Source organism: Cervus elaphus, chromosome 9 (genome assembly GCF_910594005.1).
Source record: "Cervus elaphus chromosome 9, mCerEla1.1, whole genome shotgun sequence".
Classification (NCBI taxonomy): domain Eukaryota; kingdom Metazoa; phylum Chordata; class Mammalia; order Artiodactyla; family Cervidae; genus Cervus; species Cervus elaphus.
This window is the reverse complement of record NC_057823.1, coordinates 14,995,825-15,015,830: the sequence shown is the minus strand read 5'-3', so window position 1 is coordinate 15,015,830 and position 20,006 is coordinate 14,995,825. Positions and strand designations below refer to the sequence as shown.

The 20,006-nt window shown below is 57.8% G+C and overlaps 1 protein-coding gene across 1 annotated transcript; it reads left to right on the top strand.

The window, feature by feature from the left end:
- Positions 1-398: 398 nt before the first annotated feature.
- On the top strand, positions 399-19,011 carry NACC1 (nucleus accumbens associated 1). Its single transcript, XM_043911306.1, has 6 exons — positions 399-598; positions 13,482-14,450; positions 14,542-14,715; positions 15,073-15,178; positions 15,260-15,357; positions 16,137-19,011. Exons 2-6 carry the CDS (start codon positions 13,493-13,495, stop codon positions 16,397-16,399), a joined length of 1,599 nt encoding a protein of 532 aa, XP_043767241.1. The 5' UTR covers positions 399-598; positions 13,482-13,492; the 3' UTR covers positions 16,400-19,011.
- The last annotated feature ends 995 nt before the right edge of the window (positions 19,012-20,006 follow it).

Below are 20,006 nucleotides of genomic sequence, written 5' to 3'. Positions count from 1 at the left end.
TATAGTGTGTGTGTGTGTTGATAAAATAATTCCTACTTAAAGATATTACTGTGAAGTTTAAGCGAGATAATCCCATAAAGAACCTATAAAACAGTGCCTGGCACAGTAAACAGCAGGCATTATTCTTTGTTTTATTCTAGGAAACTAAAGTTCCGAAAGACACAGCACTTGCTTAAGGTCACGGGACTAAAAAGTGGCGAGATCGGGACTCGAACTCTCCAGCATAGCGTAGGTTGCGACCGGGATTCCGAGGGTTAGAGAGAGGAGACTGAGGAGGGACGAAGGGCTCACTCGGCGCTCGGCTGGCCTAGCCTCGGGGGCGGGAACCGGGGGCGGTGCGCGGGCGGGGCCACGGCCGCTCCTCCCCGGCCCGGCTGCGGCGGCGGCGCGCCTTGCGCTCGCTCGGCGCTCGGCTGGGGCGGCCTGGCCCACAATGAATGGCCGCCGCGGCTACCGCTGCTGCTGAGGCGGAGGCCGCGGAGGCCGCGGAGGCGGAGGCCGAGGCCCCGGCGCAGGGGGGCGCGCCCCGGGCCCAGGCCCGGCCTCAGCTGCCGCTGCGGAGCCCGCCGGGAGCCCCCGGAGCGCGGCCACGGCGCAGGTGAGGCGGCCTGCCCCAGGCCCGGTTCCGGCCTTCCCTAGCCGGGGCGGCCCGAGGGCATCCGAGGTCCGGCTAAGGGCTGAGAGGGGAGGACATGGGGGCCTCCTCCGACAGGAGAGGAACCTGGCTGGCAGTCTACACTGTGGCCGGCCCGGCGAGTGCGGAGAGTCCCGGCCCCCGCGAGCGGCCTTGAGCGTTCAGCTCCCGGCCGGGCCGCGGAGCTTGGGGGCGTCGGGATCGGGCCCAGAGCTCCTCCTCTCATACCCCGCGAGAGGGGCGTGAGGCCATGCCGGGGCAGGTGCTGGGGGGCCCGGGAAGTTGGAGGGAGGCTGGTGGAGGGAAAGTGAGGAGGCGCCGGGGGAGACCGGAGGGGGAGGGGGAGGAGGAGTCAGGCTTAGGGCCGGCGGAATGGGGGAGGAGGAGAGAGCGGCGTGGCCGGAGGGAAACGGCCCTGAGGGGGGGGAGGGGGGGCGGGGAGGGGCCCGGGCTTGCAGGTACCGTCGGGGCGCTTGAGGAGGTGGGTCAGGTTACAAGCTTGGGGGCGGCTGAGGAGAAGCCCAGGAAGTGGGGCAGGGTGGGTGTGGGCGGAGTTAGTTCGAGTGGGGGCGGTTAGGAGATCCCTGGGATGTTTGCGGGGGTCACTTGGGGTTAGGATTCGAAGAGAGGGCTTGCAGGTGGCGAGAGCCAGATGCAGGGGCTATCAGGTAGGTTGAGGAACTTTGGTAGGAGCTTTGGGAGTGGGAGGGGGAGGCAAGCTTTTGGACTAAGTAGGCTGGAGGGGGTGTGGGAGCAGGTCCGGAGAAACTTGTATGATCAAAAGACACGTGCCAAGGTGCGCCCCCCTCTTTTCTTGGCCAGGTGTTAGCTTGGGGCCAAAGCTGAGGGGTTTCTTCTTTCTCACACCTCATCCCTGCCAGGTTCTGGGCCCCCACCTACCCTTTGGACAAGCCTCTGCGGGCTGCTCCAAGGGGCTAGCTGGCCAGGTGGGTGTTTGTTTGGACAGCTTAGGACATAGTCTGGAACACCTAGCTCCGGCATCTTGTCTACCACCCTCTGGCCCACCCCCACCCCAGATATCTGCAGGGAGGTAGACACACACAGACACACTGTTACCTGAGTAGTTTAGGGTCCTGAGATTCTATCTGCACTTTTTGTGACCAGACCCTTGAGGCTCAAGCCTAGAGGTTGGGATCTCCCAGCATTTCAGGCAGCAGCTCTCTGCAGTTGAGTTACTGTGAGGTGAGCTTGTAAAGCTCTGTTCATTGTGTCTTGGAGGCTCTGGTGGGGTGAATGCGGGTCACCAAGAAGGGGCTCAAATCAGGTACCCAGACCTTTGGTGGTACCCATCCCAGTGCTTGTCCTCTGGGGTGCATTTCCTGGGCCAGGCCCTGTGCTAAGCTTGCTGGTTAGATGAGCTCATTGATGGCTCACCATCACCACCAAGTCGGCTTAGGTCTTCTCCGTGGTACAGGGTGGGAAACCGAGGCTCCAGATGGAGCCCAACTAGACATCAATGGGCTGGGATTGATTGACCCTCAGCCCCAACCCTGAGGCAGCTCCCTGGAGCTGGCCTTTGATGGGCGTGACGAGAAGAGGTCCCCACTATTCTGGATTCCCTGGTGGGAATTCCCTGTCCAGGACTTTTCTCTTGCCCATCCCAAGGGATGGGTCCGTACCCTTGTGGACCAAGTTTTCCTGGTGTCCCAGGGAGCCAGATCAGTGGAAGCTTCTCTCCCAGAGGCTAGGTCACCGCCCCCCCAACCCCCGTTCTCTTAATGGAAGCCGAGAGGTCAGGGATCACAGAGCTGTGGGCTGGCAGAGGGAGGTGGTTATAAGGATGGAGCCTGGCTTGATTTTTACTTTTTTTCCCCCCCTTAGTTTGTCTTTTGCTCACTTTGGTCCCCAGTCAGACCACCCCTACTTTTTGTTCCTTCTCTCAGGGAGTCTAACTGCAAGGCTGTTACCAATGGGTCCTGGGAACGCTGACTTGAGATCCTTAGCACGTGAGGCAGGAACCACAAACGGCTGGGTTGAGTGGTATCAGGCAGATCTAGGTTTAATGATCACCTCCCTTCCCCCGATCTCCCCAGAGTTCCTAGAACTGCCCCCACCTGGGCTGGGCCCTCCTCCCCGCTTTGGCTGGCCTCCTGGTTCTGGGAGGGGTAGAAACTGGGCCAGCAGCCCCACGTAATGAAGCCTTCTCCCTGCCTGGTTGGGCTGAGGCTGGCTGCAGACTGGGGCCTCAGCAGGGCTGTAGGCTGGGTACTGAGGGGTGGGGGGTGGCTGCCTCCAGTCACAGAGCTAGCTGGAAGCCGGGCAGAGACTGGAAGGAGCAGGCCACTGTGCGTGGATGGCCAAGAAGGGAGCAGTGAGTCCGTGTGCCTAGAGCTGGAGAAAGCACTCTTCGTAATTACTTTTCTGTGAGGATGTAGGGTGCACAGCCCTAGGGCACCAGAGGAATGCCACAATAGCCTGGCGGGTGAGAGCCACAAAGTAAAGGGACCCTGGGGACAGTGTGATGTTGCATGGGTGCCAACTCCCTGCTGGGGCCCAGGGAGTGGCTCTCAGCAACTTCTGTTTTAGTGAAGGTGATCAACCCCAGACAGACAAATGATCAAGAGTGTTTCTGATAGCCCTGTGTTCAGGAATATAGTGAAATGGAGTGAAGTAATTGTGTTGGGGTGGGGGGCAAAGCATTAGATTCAGGGGGTCAGGGAAGGCTTTCAGGTGAGCTGAGCTCTGAATAATAAGTCAGCCTGCTGGGGGCAGGGGGGGTGGGGATTGTGGGGAGCTGGGGCAGGGAGGGGTGAATGTTCTAGGCAGACAGGACAGCACATTGAAAGCCTTCATTGAGCATGTGCCAGGCGCCAGCTCAGAGCCCTAAACATCTTGTCTTCATGAGGAAAGAAGTGAAGGGAGACCAACCCTGGTGTGGAGGTGGAGATCCTTAGTACCATTCCCAGAAAAGAAGCACCTGATCTCAGGGTCTCCTGGATCCCCGCCTCACCGCCAGAGGCAAAGTTCAGACCCCTTGGCCTGCATCCAAAGCCTTTTAAAATGTGCCCCAGTGGGCTCCTGAGCCAGGCTGTGAGATGAGTTTTGGTCAGTCTGGCAGGACCTGTTGTGGAGGTCAGCCTGAAGGCACGGGGTTTGGAGAGGGTTTCAGGTTGTTCTAGCAAGGTCTGACCCGGCTCCTCAATGTCACTGCCAGAGCCTGTGTTGGAGAACGGCCTGCCAGGTGCTGGTGGGGCTTGCAGCATTTGAGGCAACAGTGAGCTGGCCTCGAAGACATAGAGGTGGTGTTTGTACCAACCTTGGCTCCTTCTCTTGGGTCCTCCCTGCTTCTTGTCACTCCTATCCCTTTCCTGGGTGCCAAGCTGCTCTGAGCACTTTTACCCACTTTTAACTCACTTTGGCCTTTTCCTAGCATGAGCATGTGGGCCCGCCTCCCTGTCTCTGCTCCTGGGTCCCCTTGGCCAAGAGTGTCATCCCTCTGTCTCCCCTAGAGAGCTTTCTGAGCCACAGAAGCAGTGAAGTGGGACTGTCCAGGTGGCTGTCACTTTGTCTCCAGGGTCTGGTGGTGGTCATTGCCCCTGTCTCCTATGGACAGATAGGATGCGAAGATCTCAGCATCCTTAGAGACCCTGAGGGGTGTGTGTGTGCTCATTCATGTCTGACTGTTTGCGACCCCATGGACTGTAGCCCACCAGGCTCCTCTGTCCATGGGATTTCTCAGGCAAGAATACTGGAGTCAGTTGTACAGTTGTCATTTCCTCCTCCAGGGGATCTTCCCAGCCCAGGGGTTAACCCGTGTCTCCTGCATTGGCAGGCAGCAGATTCTTTCCCACTGCAGGACTGACTCCCACTGTGAGGACTGACTGAATTAAGCAGAAGGTGGATAAAGGTGGTGAGCATCCGAGGTGTAGTGGAGAGTCACATTCGACCATTAGCGCCACCTTGCTTAGCCAGGAGAGCCTGAGCAAAGGTCGTGACCTCGCCTGCCACCTCAGTTTCTGCGTCTGATAAGTGGGGACAAGCAGGCATTCCTGCACTGCAGGGGTTCTTAATCAGAGTTGATTCTGCCCTGCCCAGGGGACACTTAGAAGATTGTCTGGTGACATTTTTGGTTGTCACAGCTGGGGCTGGGGAGTAGGGACTGGCAGTGCAACTCGTAGACTGTACAGGGCAGCCCCCACCGCAGAGTGACCTGGGCCCCGTGGCAGCAGGGCCGCGGGTGGTCTTGCTGCGAGGTTATCATGAGAGTTACGTGAGAGGTTAGTGTCTGGGATGCGATCGGATGATGTTGGGAAGGCAGTGGGGGAGCCCTCGTAAATACCCGTGACTGATGAGATGGCCTAAGGTTCTGGGGGGTGGTGAGCAGTAGAAGATGCCTCCTCTGCGGTCAGGGAGTTTGCAGTCTTGTGAGGGGTCACAGGGACAGAAGGGGACATCACTAATAACAGCAGCTGGACACAGGCTGCAAATCTCCCTGCATTACTCTATGGTGGTTTCATCCTTAAAACAACGATATGAGGTGGCTGCTCCTTTTATAGTTGGGGAAGACTGACATGGGGCTAGGGGGTGGTGAGCACTCAGAGGGATAATGTTTTCTAGGCGTTAAGGGAAGGGAAGCATAATTCTAAACTGGGAACTTTGCAAGGGATATTTGATCCTAGAAAAACAAGATTCTAATTCTTCTGCCCTGCCAAGGCCCTGCAGGGTCTCCAGGCACCTCTCAGCAACCCCTCCTCAGTAACCACCCGAATCAATTGTGTTAGCCGCCCAATGTGACCTCAGGACTTTTGCAGCTGCCACCCCACCCTGCCCGGTGCCCTCCAGGCCTGAAGGCACACTGGGGAGTGTGAGGTAACTTGGAAAGGTGGGCTTGTGGTCCTACTGGGAGGCGGGTGGGGCCCGGCTGGGTTCTTCTAGGAGCTGCTGCAGGCGAACAGAGGCCAGATTGCCGAGTCCTGCAAGAGGAGAGCGGAGGAGGGAGGGAGAGGCAGCAGGCTAGACTGCTCATTCCCGGAGGTGGCAGAGAGAGGAAGAAGAATAGAGAATAGCTGGGGGAGGTGGTGCGGAGGAAGAAAGCCTCCTGAGGGGCAGCAGGGAGAGGCACCCTTGGGTAGGGGCTCCGGTGGGCCGCAGACCCCAGCTCTGGAGCTCCCCACGTGGCTGCAGCTTCTCAGTCTGCCCAGTCAGGAACTGGGTCTATGTGGTGGCCACCTGTCCTCCAGGGGGAAGGCAGGGAAGCCCGGGCCAGCCTTGAACTGGAGCCACGGGGCCTGGATGCCATCCTGGGCCTCCCTCTCCTCCTGTAAAATGGCAAGAGGACGCATTTCCCCCTCAGAGGCAGGCGAGAGGGACCACTGAGCCTCTCCAGGTACTGGTGCACAGCCGGGGCAATGTCCAGGCCACCTAGGGTTGCTCATCCTGTTACCCGCTGTGGAGTTAATGGGAGCTTTTCAGGGGAAAAGAATAGGCATTAAATGTGCATGTACATGAAAAAGACCTGTGTGGTTGACTGTCACCTGGTTTTTCACTAGGTGGTGTTTGCCTAAGCTGCCTCAGGGAGGGTCTGCCTGGCTTTGGCCCAAGAATGCACCCCCCAGAAAAAGCGTGGGGGTGTGCGGCTTTCCTGCACCCCACCCCCCAGCCGTGACTCTGAGCTCCTGCTGAGCTGAGTGAAGGATTGTGGAGCTTTCCAGGGGGGTCTTCAGTCCTTACACTTGGGCTTGGCGGGTTCCCTTAATGGGCTTCCATGTCCACGGGCAGCTCAGCGCTCCCCTGGAAGGTCAGCGGAAAGAGACAGTGCTTGGCGAGACAGTCCCAGCCTCTGGGGACTTCAGAGCGCCCTCCTCAAGGAGCTGGCACTTCCCACCCCGAGGAACTGCACTGCCACACGAGCACTTCCATTCCAAGCCTGCAGCACCCCAGCAGGGTCTGGTGTCGGGCAGCTGGAGCCATCAGTGGGGATCCCCAGTTCACTGAGCCCTGGGTGGGGACATGGCCCCCCACCCCCGGAGGCCCCAGTGGCCCCCACTGTGTTGCGGGTGGCACCCCTGCCCGGCCTCAGAGACCTTTTCTAGTCCTGCTCTCTTCTAGTCGTATTGCAACTAAAACAGGAGTCTGGTTGAAAGCGGGGCTTCCTAGGTGGCACTGGTGGTAAAGAATCCGCCTGCCAAGGCAGGAGACATAAAGATTCAGGTTCGATCCCTGGGTCAGGAAGATCCCCTGGAGGAGGGCCCGGCAACCCACTCCAGTATTCTTGCCTGGAGAATCCCATGGGCAGAGCCTACAGTTCATTGAGGTTGCAAAGAGTCAGACACAACCAGTGACTTAGCACGTGTGCCAGTTGGAGGTAACAGAAGTAATTCTTCATTCATTCTACGAGCAACGATTGTGCGCCCACCGTGTGCTCGCCTGGTTATTGGGGCAGGGGACACAGCAGTGTGTCCCCAGGTGGGTGGAGGCCCTACCCTGGTGGAACTGACACAGCCAAGAACGTGTCTAGTCGGGAGATGGTGAGAAGCGCCAAGGAGGAAAACTCGAGCAGGAGAAGCGACGGGAGGAATTGGGTTTGGGAAGGGCTCTGACTTTGGAAATTCGAGATAGGTGATCCGGAGAGTTTGAAGGGCCGTGACCATCTTGGGCCCTGGGTTTTAGGTCTGAGAGTGGGTGAGCCTTACCATGCAGGGCTCCCATACACATCACAGGGGCCCAGGTGGTGAGAACTGCTTTTGAAGGAGTCAGGAGTGTGAATCTGGGGGTTTTGGTGTGTTTTTTTGTTTTCTTTTTTTTGGCTGTGCTGGGTCTTTGTTGTTGCACAAGGGCTTTCTCTAGCTGCGGTGCGAGGGCTTCTCCCTGTGGTGTCTTCTCTTGTTAGGGAGCACAGGCCCTAGGGCGCCCAAGCATAGCAGCCCTGGGGCCTGTGGAATCTCCCAGACCCGGGATCACTGCATTAGTAGGTGGAGTCTTTTTTTTTTTTTTTAAATAATGCTAAGTCTCTTGCAATCCCATGGACTGTAGCCCACCAGGCTCCTCTCTGTCCATGGGATTCTCCAGGCAAGAAAACTGGAGTGGGCTGCCATTTCCTTCTTGGAGTAGGTGGATCCTTAGCCACTGGACCTCTAGGGAAGTCCAATCTGGGAGTCTTGACCCAAGCAGGCTTGAGGGGGCGAGAGGTCTACTGAGGACACATTGTGTTGGCATCTGGGGTGCATGCCAGTCTCCGTCCATGGCGGGAGGTCCAGGCGAGGGGCCCCATGAGGGAGCTGTGGGGTGAGTAGATGCCGGTCTGCTCGGACACCATAACAAGGTACCATATAGGCTGGGTGACTGGACAGACATCTATTTTCTCATGGTTCTGGAGGCTGGAAGTCTTAAGAGGCCAGTGCAGTCGGGTTCTGGTTGGGATCTAATGTGTTCACATGGCCCTTGCTCAGTGTGTGCTTGGAGACAGAGAAATCTCGTCCTCCTAAGGACGGAGTTCTGTTGGATGAGGGCCCCACTTTTTTTGACCTCACTTAATCTTAATGACCTTCAAATAGGACCCTGTCTCCAAATACGGCCACACTGGAGATGAGGACTTCAGCTTATGAATTGGGTTGGGGGACATGGGTTTAATCCCTGGGTCAGAAAGAGCCTCTGGAGGAGGGCACAGCAACCCACTCCAGTATTCTTGCCTGGAGAATCATGGACAGAGGAGCCTGGCGGGCTATAGTCCATGGGGTCACAAAGAGGCGGACACAACTGAAGCAACTTAGCATGCACGCACATACAACGTAGTTCACAGCAGAGCCCAGAGTCCACTTTCTGGAAGGATCGTGCCTGCTTCTTCCTCAAGGCTCTGCATGCCTTCCTTGTGCCTTGAGGGCCACCTTCCCAGCTCGCCCCTGCCCCATTAGATCACCCCACCTCTACCCCCTGGTGCCCTCCAGATCTCAGCTCCAGATCTCCTCTGCTGGGTGAGGTCAGAGGCGAGGACCTGTAGCTCATGGATCTGTGTGACCTGGATGAATGGTTGTGCCTCTCACCGGATCGTGAGCTCCAGAGTCAGGGCCCCGTCTTGGTGATGGCCTGCCCTGAGCTCTGGGCACTTCCTGCCCCAGACAAGTGCTGGGCAAATATTTGTCGAGTGGCTTGAGAGATCATGGAAACTGTGAATTGTGGCCTTGCATCTCGTGGGGAAAACCCACTCTCGTTCGGGGCCAGGAGCAGCGATGCCAGGAGGGTCCTCTTGGCCTTGTGTGTGGCTGGGGGCTGCCCCTCCCCTCCAGGGGAATCTGGGGACCCCAGCAGATGCACAGGCTGATGTACCAAGTTGTGAGGAGAGAGTTCAAAGATGGTTCTCTGCCCTTGGGGAGACGGTAATCAAGTGGCATCTAGTGTTCTCAGAGGTAAGCATCAGGGCACTAGGGTTGCAGGTGGGGGGCGTGCAGAAGAGGCCATCTTCTCCAGTCTGGAGAGTTCTTGGAGTGGTGGGTACCTGAGGGTGGCCGAGGACGATGTGGGCGCTCTGGGCAGGGTGCATGGCACGGGCGAGGTCTGGCTGCGGGGAACTGGGCAGAGCGGGCGGGGGGCTCAGGTTGGTGAGGACAGAACTGTTGGTGGTTTAGAGACCCCCCGCCCCCTGCCCAGCTCCCCATCCAACCACTTCCCCACCAACAGGTGACGCAGCTCAAGCACCAGCTCTTAGCCCTGTTTCCTCTAGAAAGCCCAGGGTAGCACCATGCCTCCTCCCTCACAGGCCGGCAGAGGTGAGGAGGAGGACCCTGGACCATGGTTCTTCTGAGTCGGGTAGCCTGGATGGGTGCCACAAGAGGGAGGGAGCCCAGGGTGGGTCTTTGGGGTCTCCAGTGGCCTCTGCCACTTCCCCTCATCCTGTCCTACCTGCAGGGGCAGCAAGGCAGAGCAAGCACCCTGCTCCCTGTCACTGCAAGGGGACGGGTCGGTTCCTGTGCACTGATTACATCAACCTTTTGTACAACTTGTCCCCCCACTAAATTGCTCACTGAAACCTTCAGAGCCCTGGGTGCTTGGCCCTGGGGCTCCATGGGGTTGGTGAGGCCTGTAGATACCAGCCTGGATATCAGGTTGGCTTTCACCCTCAGGAGCCCCCTCCTTGTGTCTCTGTTCCCTCCCGTTATCTTGAGGATATTAGCACTCCCAAGCTAAGTGCTCCCCACAAAGCCCCCTGCACCAATTCTCAGTGGGGGGACAGGCCCTGCAGTCTAGCTTCTTGGGACCCACCCATGAGGTGGGGCACCGCTCACCTTCACTGCTGGGTGCTCTGAGCACCTTGGTAGCCTTTGGGACATGGATGCAGCCTTGTCCAGCACACCGAGTGCAGTTAGGAGTGGAATGCCCTTCGTAGCCTCCAAAGCATCCACATCGATACCTCTACAGCCTCAGCCCTCTACCCTCCTCACCCAAGCTCCCCTTTCCCCCGATGCTTCCCCACCCCAGCTGCTAGGAGTCAGTCACCTGTTCCCTTGGTGCTGTCTCTGCAGTGTTTTTAAAACTTTATTTACTTACTTACTAATTATTTGGCTGTGCTGGGTCTTCATTGCTGCATGAGTTTTTTGTCTGGTCGCACCAGGCAGGGCTACTCTCTAGTTGCAGTGCACAGGCTTCTCATTGCAATGGCTTCTCTTGTTGCAGAGCACAGGCTCTAGGGCACACAGACTTCAGTAGTTGTGATGCCCAGGCTTAATTGTTCCTCGGCATGTGGGATCTTCCCAGACCAGGGATCGAACCCATGTCTCCGGCATTGCAAGACAGATTCTTAACTGCTGGACCACCAGGGAAGTCCCCTGATGGCCTTTTTGTTTTTTGTGATGGTGACATTGATTTTGCTGGGAAAAGAAGGAAAGAGTATGTGCAAAGGCCCTGGGGCAGGAACTAACCAGAGCCCCATCAGCTGTTCGGCTCTTACTCCCATGTTAGCGCTCATGCACCTTTCAGGTTTTTGTTCGTTAGGTCTGTTTTAAGCTGCCTCTGGGTTGAGCACTGGGGATGCAGTGCAGAGTTGGACCCTCTCCGGATTCACTGAGAAAGGGCTCCGTGGAGGAAGAGAAAGGGCCACATGCCCGTAGGCTCAGGGCTGTACTCTGGGGCCAGCATGAGTCCTGGCTCCAGAACTGACTTGCTTCTGGGACCAGGAGCTCCATATCTTTGCTTCTTCATTTGGAAATGAACACTGATAAGGCCAGCCTGATTCTGCACACACTGAGCTGCTCCATTTGGGAGACCCTGAGGGAGACACTGGCCCTGCCCTCCCAGCACCCAGGCTACCAGAGCAGTCAGCGTGTGACTGCATGAGTGCCCTGAATCCTCTTCGCAGCCTCTGGGGCTGATTTCATGCCCCTAGTTCTCAGCTGGGGAAACTTAAGGCCGTTCCTACCCCAGGGTGTTTGCACACACTCTTTCCTACTGTTTCTTCTTACCAGCCTGACTCTCTGTTCAGGCCTCTCTTCTCTCCCCTGCCTGCCCTTTCAGGACCACTGCCCTCCACACCAGCAGAATGGCAGGGGACTCACTGTTTCCAATGGGGTGGGAGGGGGTCACTTGTAAAGTCACATCTTCCTTCCAAGCCCTTTTATGATTGCCCCCAGAGTATCAGATGTGCCATCCTCGCCTGATCAGTTCTTCCTCCTGGATGGGAACGTGCACTGATGGAATAGGCTGTGATGCAGAAGTTTATACATTTGAGAGGTGCCAGGGCCCCCCAGGTGGTACCTTGCAGGTCAGGATGGGGGTGGTGGGCTCCCTGAGCAGGGTCTTACTAGGCAGTTCCTTAAATTCACATTTCTTTCTCCACCCACCCCTAAAGCCCTTGGGATGTTTGCAGTGTGATTTCACACACTTTATTTTTAAATATTATTCACTTTGGTAAATAGACAATATATACACCAAATTCAAAATTTAAAAAGACCCTAAGACTGCCCACTCCAGTATTCTTGCCTGGAGAATTCCCATGGACAGAGGAGCCTGACAGGCTACAGTCACATAGATTTGGACACGACTTAGTGACTAAACAACAAAACAAAGACTGTACATGGCAAGTCTCATCCTCAGTTCTGCACAGGGGACATTAGTCTCACAATTTCTTTTTTCATTTAACAGCTTGAGATGCACATACCAAACAGTTCACCCATTTTTAAAGCGTACTGGTTCAGAGCTTTTTAGTATGTTCATAGTTGTGCGTATGTCATCACAATCACTGGACGTTTCTCGCGAGGACAAGAAGAAACCCTGTTCCTGTTTGCTTACGCCTCCCCGATCCTCACAGCCCCTACCCCTCACCCACTGCCCAGCCCTAGGCAACCGCAGATCCACTTTCTGTCTCTATGGTTTGCCCATTCTGGACATTTCATATTTGTGGGAAATGAAATATATATAATGTGTGGTCTTTTTGTCTGGCTTGCATTTAGCATATTTTGGGGGTTTATCCTAGTTGTAGCGTGTATCAGTTGTTTGCTCCTTTTTGTGACTGAGTAGTGTTCCGTTGTGGATGGATCACGTTTTGTTTATCCATTTACCTTTGAGGTCATTGGTTCTACCTTTCGCCTGTTGTGAATGGTGCTGCTGTAAACATTCACATGGTACTTCCCCGGTTCTTTACTCAGCAGTAAAGAACCCGCCCGCCAATGCAGGAGACACGGGTTCAATCCCTGGGTCAGGAAGATCCCCTGGAGGACGAAATGGCAACCCACTCCAGTATTCTTGCCTGGGAAATCGCATGGACAAAGGAGCCTGGTGGGCTACAGTCCATGAGGTCACAAAAGAGTCAGACATAACTTAGTGACTAAACAACAAATACTCACAGTCTTAACCACTGGTGGATGTATGTTTTCACTTCTCAGGTATCATTCCCAGAGGTGGGATCGCTGTGTCATATGGTAACTTCAGGTTTAACCATTTGAAGAGCAGTTTTCTACAGCATCTACACTACTTCACATTCCCACCACCAATGTAAGAGGGTCCCGAGTCATTTCTCATCTTCACTGAGAGTATTTATCTTTTTATGCTAGCCAGCCTGTGTGTTAGTTGCTCACTTGTGAGTCTTTGCAACCCCGTGGACTGTAGCCCACCAGGCTCCTCTGTCCTTGCGATTCTCTAGCCAGCCTGGTGGGTGTGAAATGGTGTTTCACTGTGGTTTGGATTTGCATTGCCCTGGTGACTGTTATGTTCTCATGCAGTTTCAGGGTTTCTTGATTGGTCATTCAGTCATTCAACAAATGGTGGTTCTGGGTCACGTGCTCAGCCCCACAAAGGCAGTGTGAAAGATCAGATGAGTCCGCCTTCTCTGTGTTGGTATGCTAGTTACCTGTGTGTGTGGTGCTAGCACTGGTTAGTGCTCATGGGCTGCTCCCCGTGTCATCTCATTTAATGCTCAAGCACAGACGTGTAAGGATGCCTTTGCCCTCCTTTATTTTGTTTAATGTTTTCTTATTTGTCTGCACCAGGTCTTAGATGAGGCATCTTTATTATTAATTTTTATTGTAGTAGCATGCAAGATCTTTAGTCGAGGTATGGGGACTCTTACTTGCGGCATGTGGGATGTAGTTCCTTGACTAGGGGTCGAACCTGGGTCCCCTGCATTGGGAATATGGAGTCCTAGCCACTGGACCACCTGGGGAGTCCCTGCCCTTCTTTCTGCAGAAAGAAGCCCAGCATGGGCCACCCCAGCTTAGCTGACTGGCCAGCCTGTCACAGAGGCCAGGCCGTGCTGGGACAGGAGTGGGCGGCCCCTGTGATTCTTATGGTCCTGGCAGATTCCACCACAGTGGCTGCCATCCACACTCCCGCCTGTCTCCCGGTATCCGGCTGGGTCAGCCGCCTGACCCCGCCCCTGCATCTCTCCCTTTCGCCCGCGCAGCTACCGCCGCCATGGCCCAGACCCTTCAGATGGAGATCCCGAACTTTGGCAACAGCATCCTGGAGTGCCTCAACGAGCAGCGGCTGCAGGGCCTGTACTGTGACGTCTCGGTAGTGGTCAAGGGCCACGCCTTCAAGGCCCACAGGGCCGTGCTGGCCGCCAGCAGCTCCTACTTCCGGGACCTGTTCAACAGCAGCCGGAGCGCGGTGGTGGAGCTGCCGGCGGCCGTGCAGCCCCAGTCCTTCCAGCAGATCCTCAGCTTCTGCTACACGGGCCGCCTGAGCATGAACATGGGTGACCAGTTCCTGCTCATGTACACGGCCGGCTTTCTGCAGATCCAGGAGATCATGGAGAAGGGGACCGAATTCTTCCTCAAGGTGAGCTCCCCCAGCTGCGACTCCCAGGGCCTGCACGCTGAGGAGGCCCCCTCGTCCGAGCCCCAGAGCCCCGTGGCGCAGACGTCGAGCTGGCCGGCCTGTGGCACTCCGCTGCCCCTGGTGTCGCGCGTCAAGACAGAGCAGCAGGAGTCGGACTCTGTGCAGTGCACGCCCGTGGCCAAGCGGCTGTGGGACAGCGGCCAGAAGGAGGCCGGGGGCGGCAGCGGGGGCAATGGCAGCCGCAAGATGGCCAAGTTCTCCACGCCAGACCTGGCTGTCAACCGGCCGGCCCAGCAGGCCCCCGTGGTGGCAGCGGCACAGCCCACCGGGGTGGCGGCGGGGGCGGGAGCCGGGCCGCCAACAGGGGGTGCGGCGGCGGCGGCGGCGGCGGCAGCAGGCGGTGTGAGCGGGCCCAGCACGTCAGAGCGGACCAGCCCCGGCACCTCAAGCGCCTACACCAGCGACAGCCCCGGCTCCTACCACAATGAGGAGGACGAGGAGGAGGACGCGGGCGAGGAGGGCACGGACGAGCAGTACCGGCAGATCTGCAACATGTACACCATGTACAGCATGATGAACGTCGGCCAGACTGGTGAGGTGCCCCCGCAAGCCCCAGCCCGGCCCCACTGCCCTCCCCACCACTGCCACCCCGACCCCAGCACACCTCTCTCCCCCCTGCACAGCCGAGAAGGTGGAGGCCCTCCCTGAGCAGGTGGCCCCTGAGTCTCGGAATCGCATCCGAGTGCGGCAGGACCTAGCGTCTCTCCCCGCCGAGCTCATCAACCAGATTGGCAACCGCTGCCACCCCAAGCTCTACGACGAGGGCGACCCCTCAGAGAAGCTGGAGCTGGTGACAGGTGGGCTGGCCTCACCTCGACCCTCAGCTCCCCCTGCCACCCCATTTGGGTTGGGTCCTGGGGCCCCTGACACCCCTTCATATTGATACGAATCAAAGGCTTGCCTGTAGGTTTCCACCCCAGAGGCGGGTATAAGCATCGGCCGGCATTTTTGGCCACATGGGCATAGGTCAGTGGTTTCGTGGGGGTGGTTCCAGGGATGACCAACACAGAGCTTAAGAATCTGGCCGCAGGACTCATGGTGCTGGGGGCAGTCTCTCCTTTCCTGAGTGTCGAGAAGGCAGCTGTGGGTTGAGTTGTTGGGGTGGGGGGTGTCTTGGTCGGCCCTGGCTATCCTCTCGCCCCCTCCCCCTGCAGGCACCAACGTGTACATCACGAGGGCGCAGCTCATGAACTGCCACGTCAGCGCAGGCACACGCCACAAGGTCCTGCTGCGGCGCCTCCTGGCCTCCTTCTTTGACCGGTGAGGCCCCCGCCAGAGCCCCAGGGGTTGAGGGGACTCGTCATCGGGGGGCCTGACTCCCCTCCCCTGTACCTCACCCAGGAACACGCTGGCCAACAGCTGTGGCACCGGCATCCGCTCCTCCAGCAACAACCCCAGCCGCAAACCGCTGGACAGTCGCGTGCTCCACGCCGTCAAATGTGAGTGCCTGCCGTTCTGGGGTCGGGCAGGGGGTCCTTTTCTCTGGTGGTGGCCCTGATGGGTCAGTAGGTAGGCTCTGATGTTAAGAAGGATTCTGAAGTTCAATCTAGGCTTCTTGGGAAGAGGGCTGTGATTGGTTAGAGATTTCTTGAGGAAGGACACTGAAGGAAAGCCACAATGCCGACAGGAGAGGGTCTCCGATGCAGGCTGGGCATGGGAGTGATAGACGACCCCAGGCCTCAGCCAGTTGTCAGGAGGGAAGTCTAGGTTTTCAAGTGGAAATCTCCCGGTTTCTAAATTCTGGCAAATGACGCCTGTTTTTCAAGAGCACCCAGGTGTCCCGCATCAGATCCACACAGCCCACACACGTGGCCCAGCTGGGTCCAGCCTGGGCCCACTGATGTAGTATAGCATGCTGTCTGTAAGATCTCGGGCTCCCCAAGTGGCTCAGTGGTCAAGAATCTGCCTGGCAAGCAGGACACGCAGGTTCAACCCCTGGGTTGGGCAGAGCCCTTAGAAAAGGAAATGGCAACCCACTCCAGTATTCTTGCCTGGAGAATCCCATGCACAGAGGAGCCTGGTGGGCTACAGTCCATGGGGTCGCAAAGAGTCAGACATGACTGAGCAGCTAAGCAACAGCGGCAAGCATCTGCAAGGCCTCAGCCCTCAGCTCTGAGGGGTGGGCAGAGGGGTCCTGAGGTCAGGGGGTGCCCGCGCCACGGCAGCTGAGTGCCTGTTGGGAGGGGCGCTTACCCGGGCCCGCTCATTCCACCTGCAGACTACTGCCAGAACTTCGCCCCCAACTTCAAGGAGAGCGAGATGAACGCCATTGCGGCTGACATGTGCACCAACGCCCGCCGCGTTGTGCGCAAGAGCTGGATCCCCAAGGTCAAGCCGCTCATGGCTGAGGGCGACGCCTACACCACCTTCATCAGCTACACGGGCAAGATAGAGCCGGACATGATGGGTGTGGAGCACGGCTTCGAGACGGCCAGCCACGACGGCGAGGCCGGCCCCTCAGCCGAGGAGGCCCTCCAGTAACCCCCAGCGGACCCTCCCGCGGGGCCGCCACACTCCCCCTCCTGTCACACCCACCCGCCATCCTGGTCACGAGCTACTGTCTGTCCTTCCCCAGGACCCGCGGGGGGTGCTGCATGCTCCCAGCTCCTCTGCCTCCCCGTCCCATCCCCTGACCCCAAGCCGATCGGGGATCCGGGCTGGGAGAGGATGGCAGGTGGTGCGAGGCCCGCGTGGCCTTCTCTAGCACACACTCATGCACAGCCGGGGGGCTCTTGCTCCCCGACTCCTAACCCCTAGTGACTCTCCCCACTCACCAGGCCAGGCACAGGGAGGGGCCAGCCTGGGGGGGCTTGGGAAGACCCCCTTCCCAGGCCCTGGGCCACCAAGCGGGAGCATTCCTCAGCCTCCGCCCCCCCACTGCAGCCCCTCGGGACTTGCAGGGGCCCCCGGGTTCTCAGGACCCCTCCCGCCACCACCTCCCAGTGCTTCCACGTTTCCAAAAGCGCCTTCCTGTTTCCCTCGTCTGTCCCTGCACCTGGGGGCTGGGGTAGGCGAGGCCATTGAGGACTGCCCATTTTACAGCTGAGGAAACTGAGGCTCAGAGAAACTGGCCGACCCAAGGTGGTGGGCGGTGGCAGGCCCAGCGCCCTTCTCTTCCCCTCCCCGTGCTCAGCCTCTCTTGCCATCACCAGTCCCCTGGGGCCTGAGAGGGGCAGGTCCTGAGTCAGGGGAGCCCTTGGGGGCAGACCGCAGGTCTCTGAGGACAGGAGGAGAGGTTTCCGGGGCGTGCAGAAGCGTGTGGGTGTGCGTGTGTGTGCGTGCGCGCGTGCGTGTGTAGAAGTTTTGCTCTTAAACAAATGAAGACAGAAGAGGCAGTAGGACCGGGGTGGAACCCAGGGGAGCCGGCTAGGGGGAGGGGGCTGCTGCCTTCCCGCCCTTCCCCACCCCACCCCGCCCCCACGGCAGGGCTCCCAGCCCCCACCCCCTGTACATACTTTTTAAAACATTTTTTTAGCTAATGAAATATTGAAGTATAAGATTCCTTTTATTTTTCAAACCAATGGGACTGGGTCTGATGTCCCCTTTGGTCCCCAGAGCTGTGGAAGGCAGGACGGGGTGGGGGGCCAGGGGGCAGGCTGAATGTGCTGCGCATGTGTGTGGAGTGTGGGTGTGCGTTTCCAAGGTGGGGCCCCCCCAAGGCCCGCTCTGCCTGGGCTCCTGTGGGTCCGGCCAGCTCCCACTCACCCCTCGATGCCTCCCCCATGGGGCTCCATTGCAAGGGTGTCCCAGGTTTTTGAGTTCTACATGTAAACTCAGAGGGTTCTTTTTTTTTTTTTTTTTTAACTCTACTCCCCTTCCCCCATACACACCCACTGGGTGTCATTTCTTTGCAATTTCACAGTTTTGTCTCCAGCCCTTGTTCTCATGCCTCTGTCTTCTCCCCAATCTGACTCGCCCATTGCTCCCAGCAGCCTCTCTCTCCAAAGGCAAGGGGACTACAGGAGGTGGTGGGGGCCCACTGGACCCTTGAAACCTGACTTGGAGGCCTGCCCCTCCCCCGAACCCCAGGAGCCCCCGCCAGCCTGTGGGGCCGGGGTGGGGAGGTCCTTCCTGACATCTGCTTGTTGCAGGGGTGGGGGGATCAGTCCAGCTGGGGTCCCGGGACTCTGCTTTCGTGGCCTCAGCTGGCTCGAGTGTGTGGGGGGAGTCAACACCCCCAACTAAAGCACAAGCACCTTAGTCACACCTACCCTGCACCCCCCCAATCCTGGTCTCAGCACCCACCCCAGCATAGATCCCAAAGCACAATATCCTGGTCACTTGGCAAGCTGCCGGGCCGACCAAGGCCGAGGGGTGGGGCTGGGGCTCCAGCCAGACCCCACAAGGAAGCCGGAGTCCCCAGGCGCTCCCCTTCTTCCAGGCCTTAGTGGGGGCCAGCTCTCTGGGACTGGGGTCTTCTCCCTCCCCACCCCCTTGTCCTGGGCAGGCCTCTGTCCAGCCCCTCCTCGCCTTTTTCCTCGAGCCCCTGCAGCACTGGGCTGGGTGGCAGAGCCCTCTTGTTTCAGGGACCCCAGGAGGCGCCCCCCCTGGCTCTCTGGACTGTGTGTGGTGGTCTGGGGGGTGGGGAGGGGTGGGGAGCGGGGCTGGGCAGGGGTGCAGGGGAGGAAACTCCTCACCAGGAGAGCCAAAGACAGGGTTGTGCCTTACCCCGGGAGCCACCCCTGCGCCCTCCCGCCCTGCTTCCTGCTCCTGGGTGGCCTGCTGCTTTTCCTTCTTGCCTTCCCTGCCCCCTCCACCCGAGCCCACCCTGCCCTGCGCTGCGCTGCATGGACCCCCAAGCCCGGGCAGCCAGGAAGGAACATGGAGAACCACCGACCAACGCAAAAAAGACTGTGGGGGGCCACCCCCCTCCCCCGCCGGCCGCCCATTCACCCTCACCTCTTTCACGCAGGACAGTCTGTCTGCGTGGAGTGCCAACACCCTCCCCGCCCTGGGCCGAGCCCCTCCCCACCCCGGGCCCGTAAGTGAGATTGCACATGACTACTGTAAGAGGAGGAGCCGCACTGGGAAATGTGAACCGTGAGGACATCAGTGATACTGATGAGGAGAATAAACTAAACGCCTTTGTAACAGCCCTGCTGCCAGCTGCTCACTGGGGGCGTGGGGTGGTGGGTCCCACTCGCTGCACACCAGAGCCGCCCTCCTTCCACACATCCACACCCCCATACCCCAGGGTGTCACACTCAGGATGGCCATGCCAAACATGCCTTAATGTCACTTGAGTTTAGTTGCTCAGTTATGTCCAACTCTGAAACCCCATGGACTGTAACCCCCCAGGCTCCTCCATCCAAGGTATTTATTTCCCAGGCAGGAATACTGGAGTGGGGTGCCATTTCCTTCTCCAGTCAGCTTGAGGGGGGACTGCATTCAGACTCAGGCAGCCAATACCTTCCAGTTCCTTCTAGGTTACCCCAGGTTGTTCCCTCACAGGTGTAAGCCCTAAATCCTGCTCTGGGGTCCCCCAGGGTCCCCTCCCATGGTATGTGACACCCCAGCTCTAGACTCAAGTCCTGAACCTGCATCCACACCCCTCACCCCATCCTAAACCAGTGCATTCAGAGGAACACTGGGGACTTCCCTGGTGTCCAGAAGTGAAGACTGCTCCCAGTGCAGGGGGGCATAGGTTCGATGATACCTGATCAAGGGGAACTAAGATCCCACATGCTTCATGGTGCAGCAAAAAAAAAAAAAAATATATATATATATATATATATATAAAATATTAAAGTCAGGATGGCTTTAAAGAGGATATGAACAGAAGAAAATTCTATCAACTGAAACAAAAGACAAAACATACCTTAGGGGCCCGTGAATTCAGAGATGTCTCAAGAAGTGTGGGAAGACTTGACTGATCTTAAAGAGTCCATCAAATCAAGATATCCATGCTGGGGAGGTAGACAGCTTCCATCTCCGCCCAGTCCAGGTCCAACCACCCCATGAGGACTGGAGGGAGCCTCGCCTTCCACAGGGAAGATCATTGAGGGTAACAATTCACAGGGTCATATGTGCATGTTTCAGTAAGACCAGCCCCCTCGAGTCCTGAAGCCTAGCTTTAGCCAACAGAAAG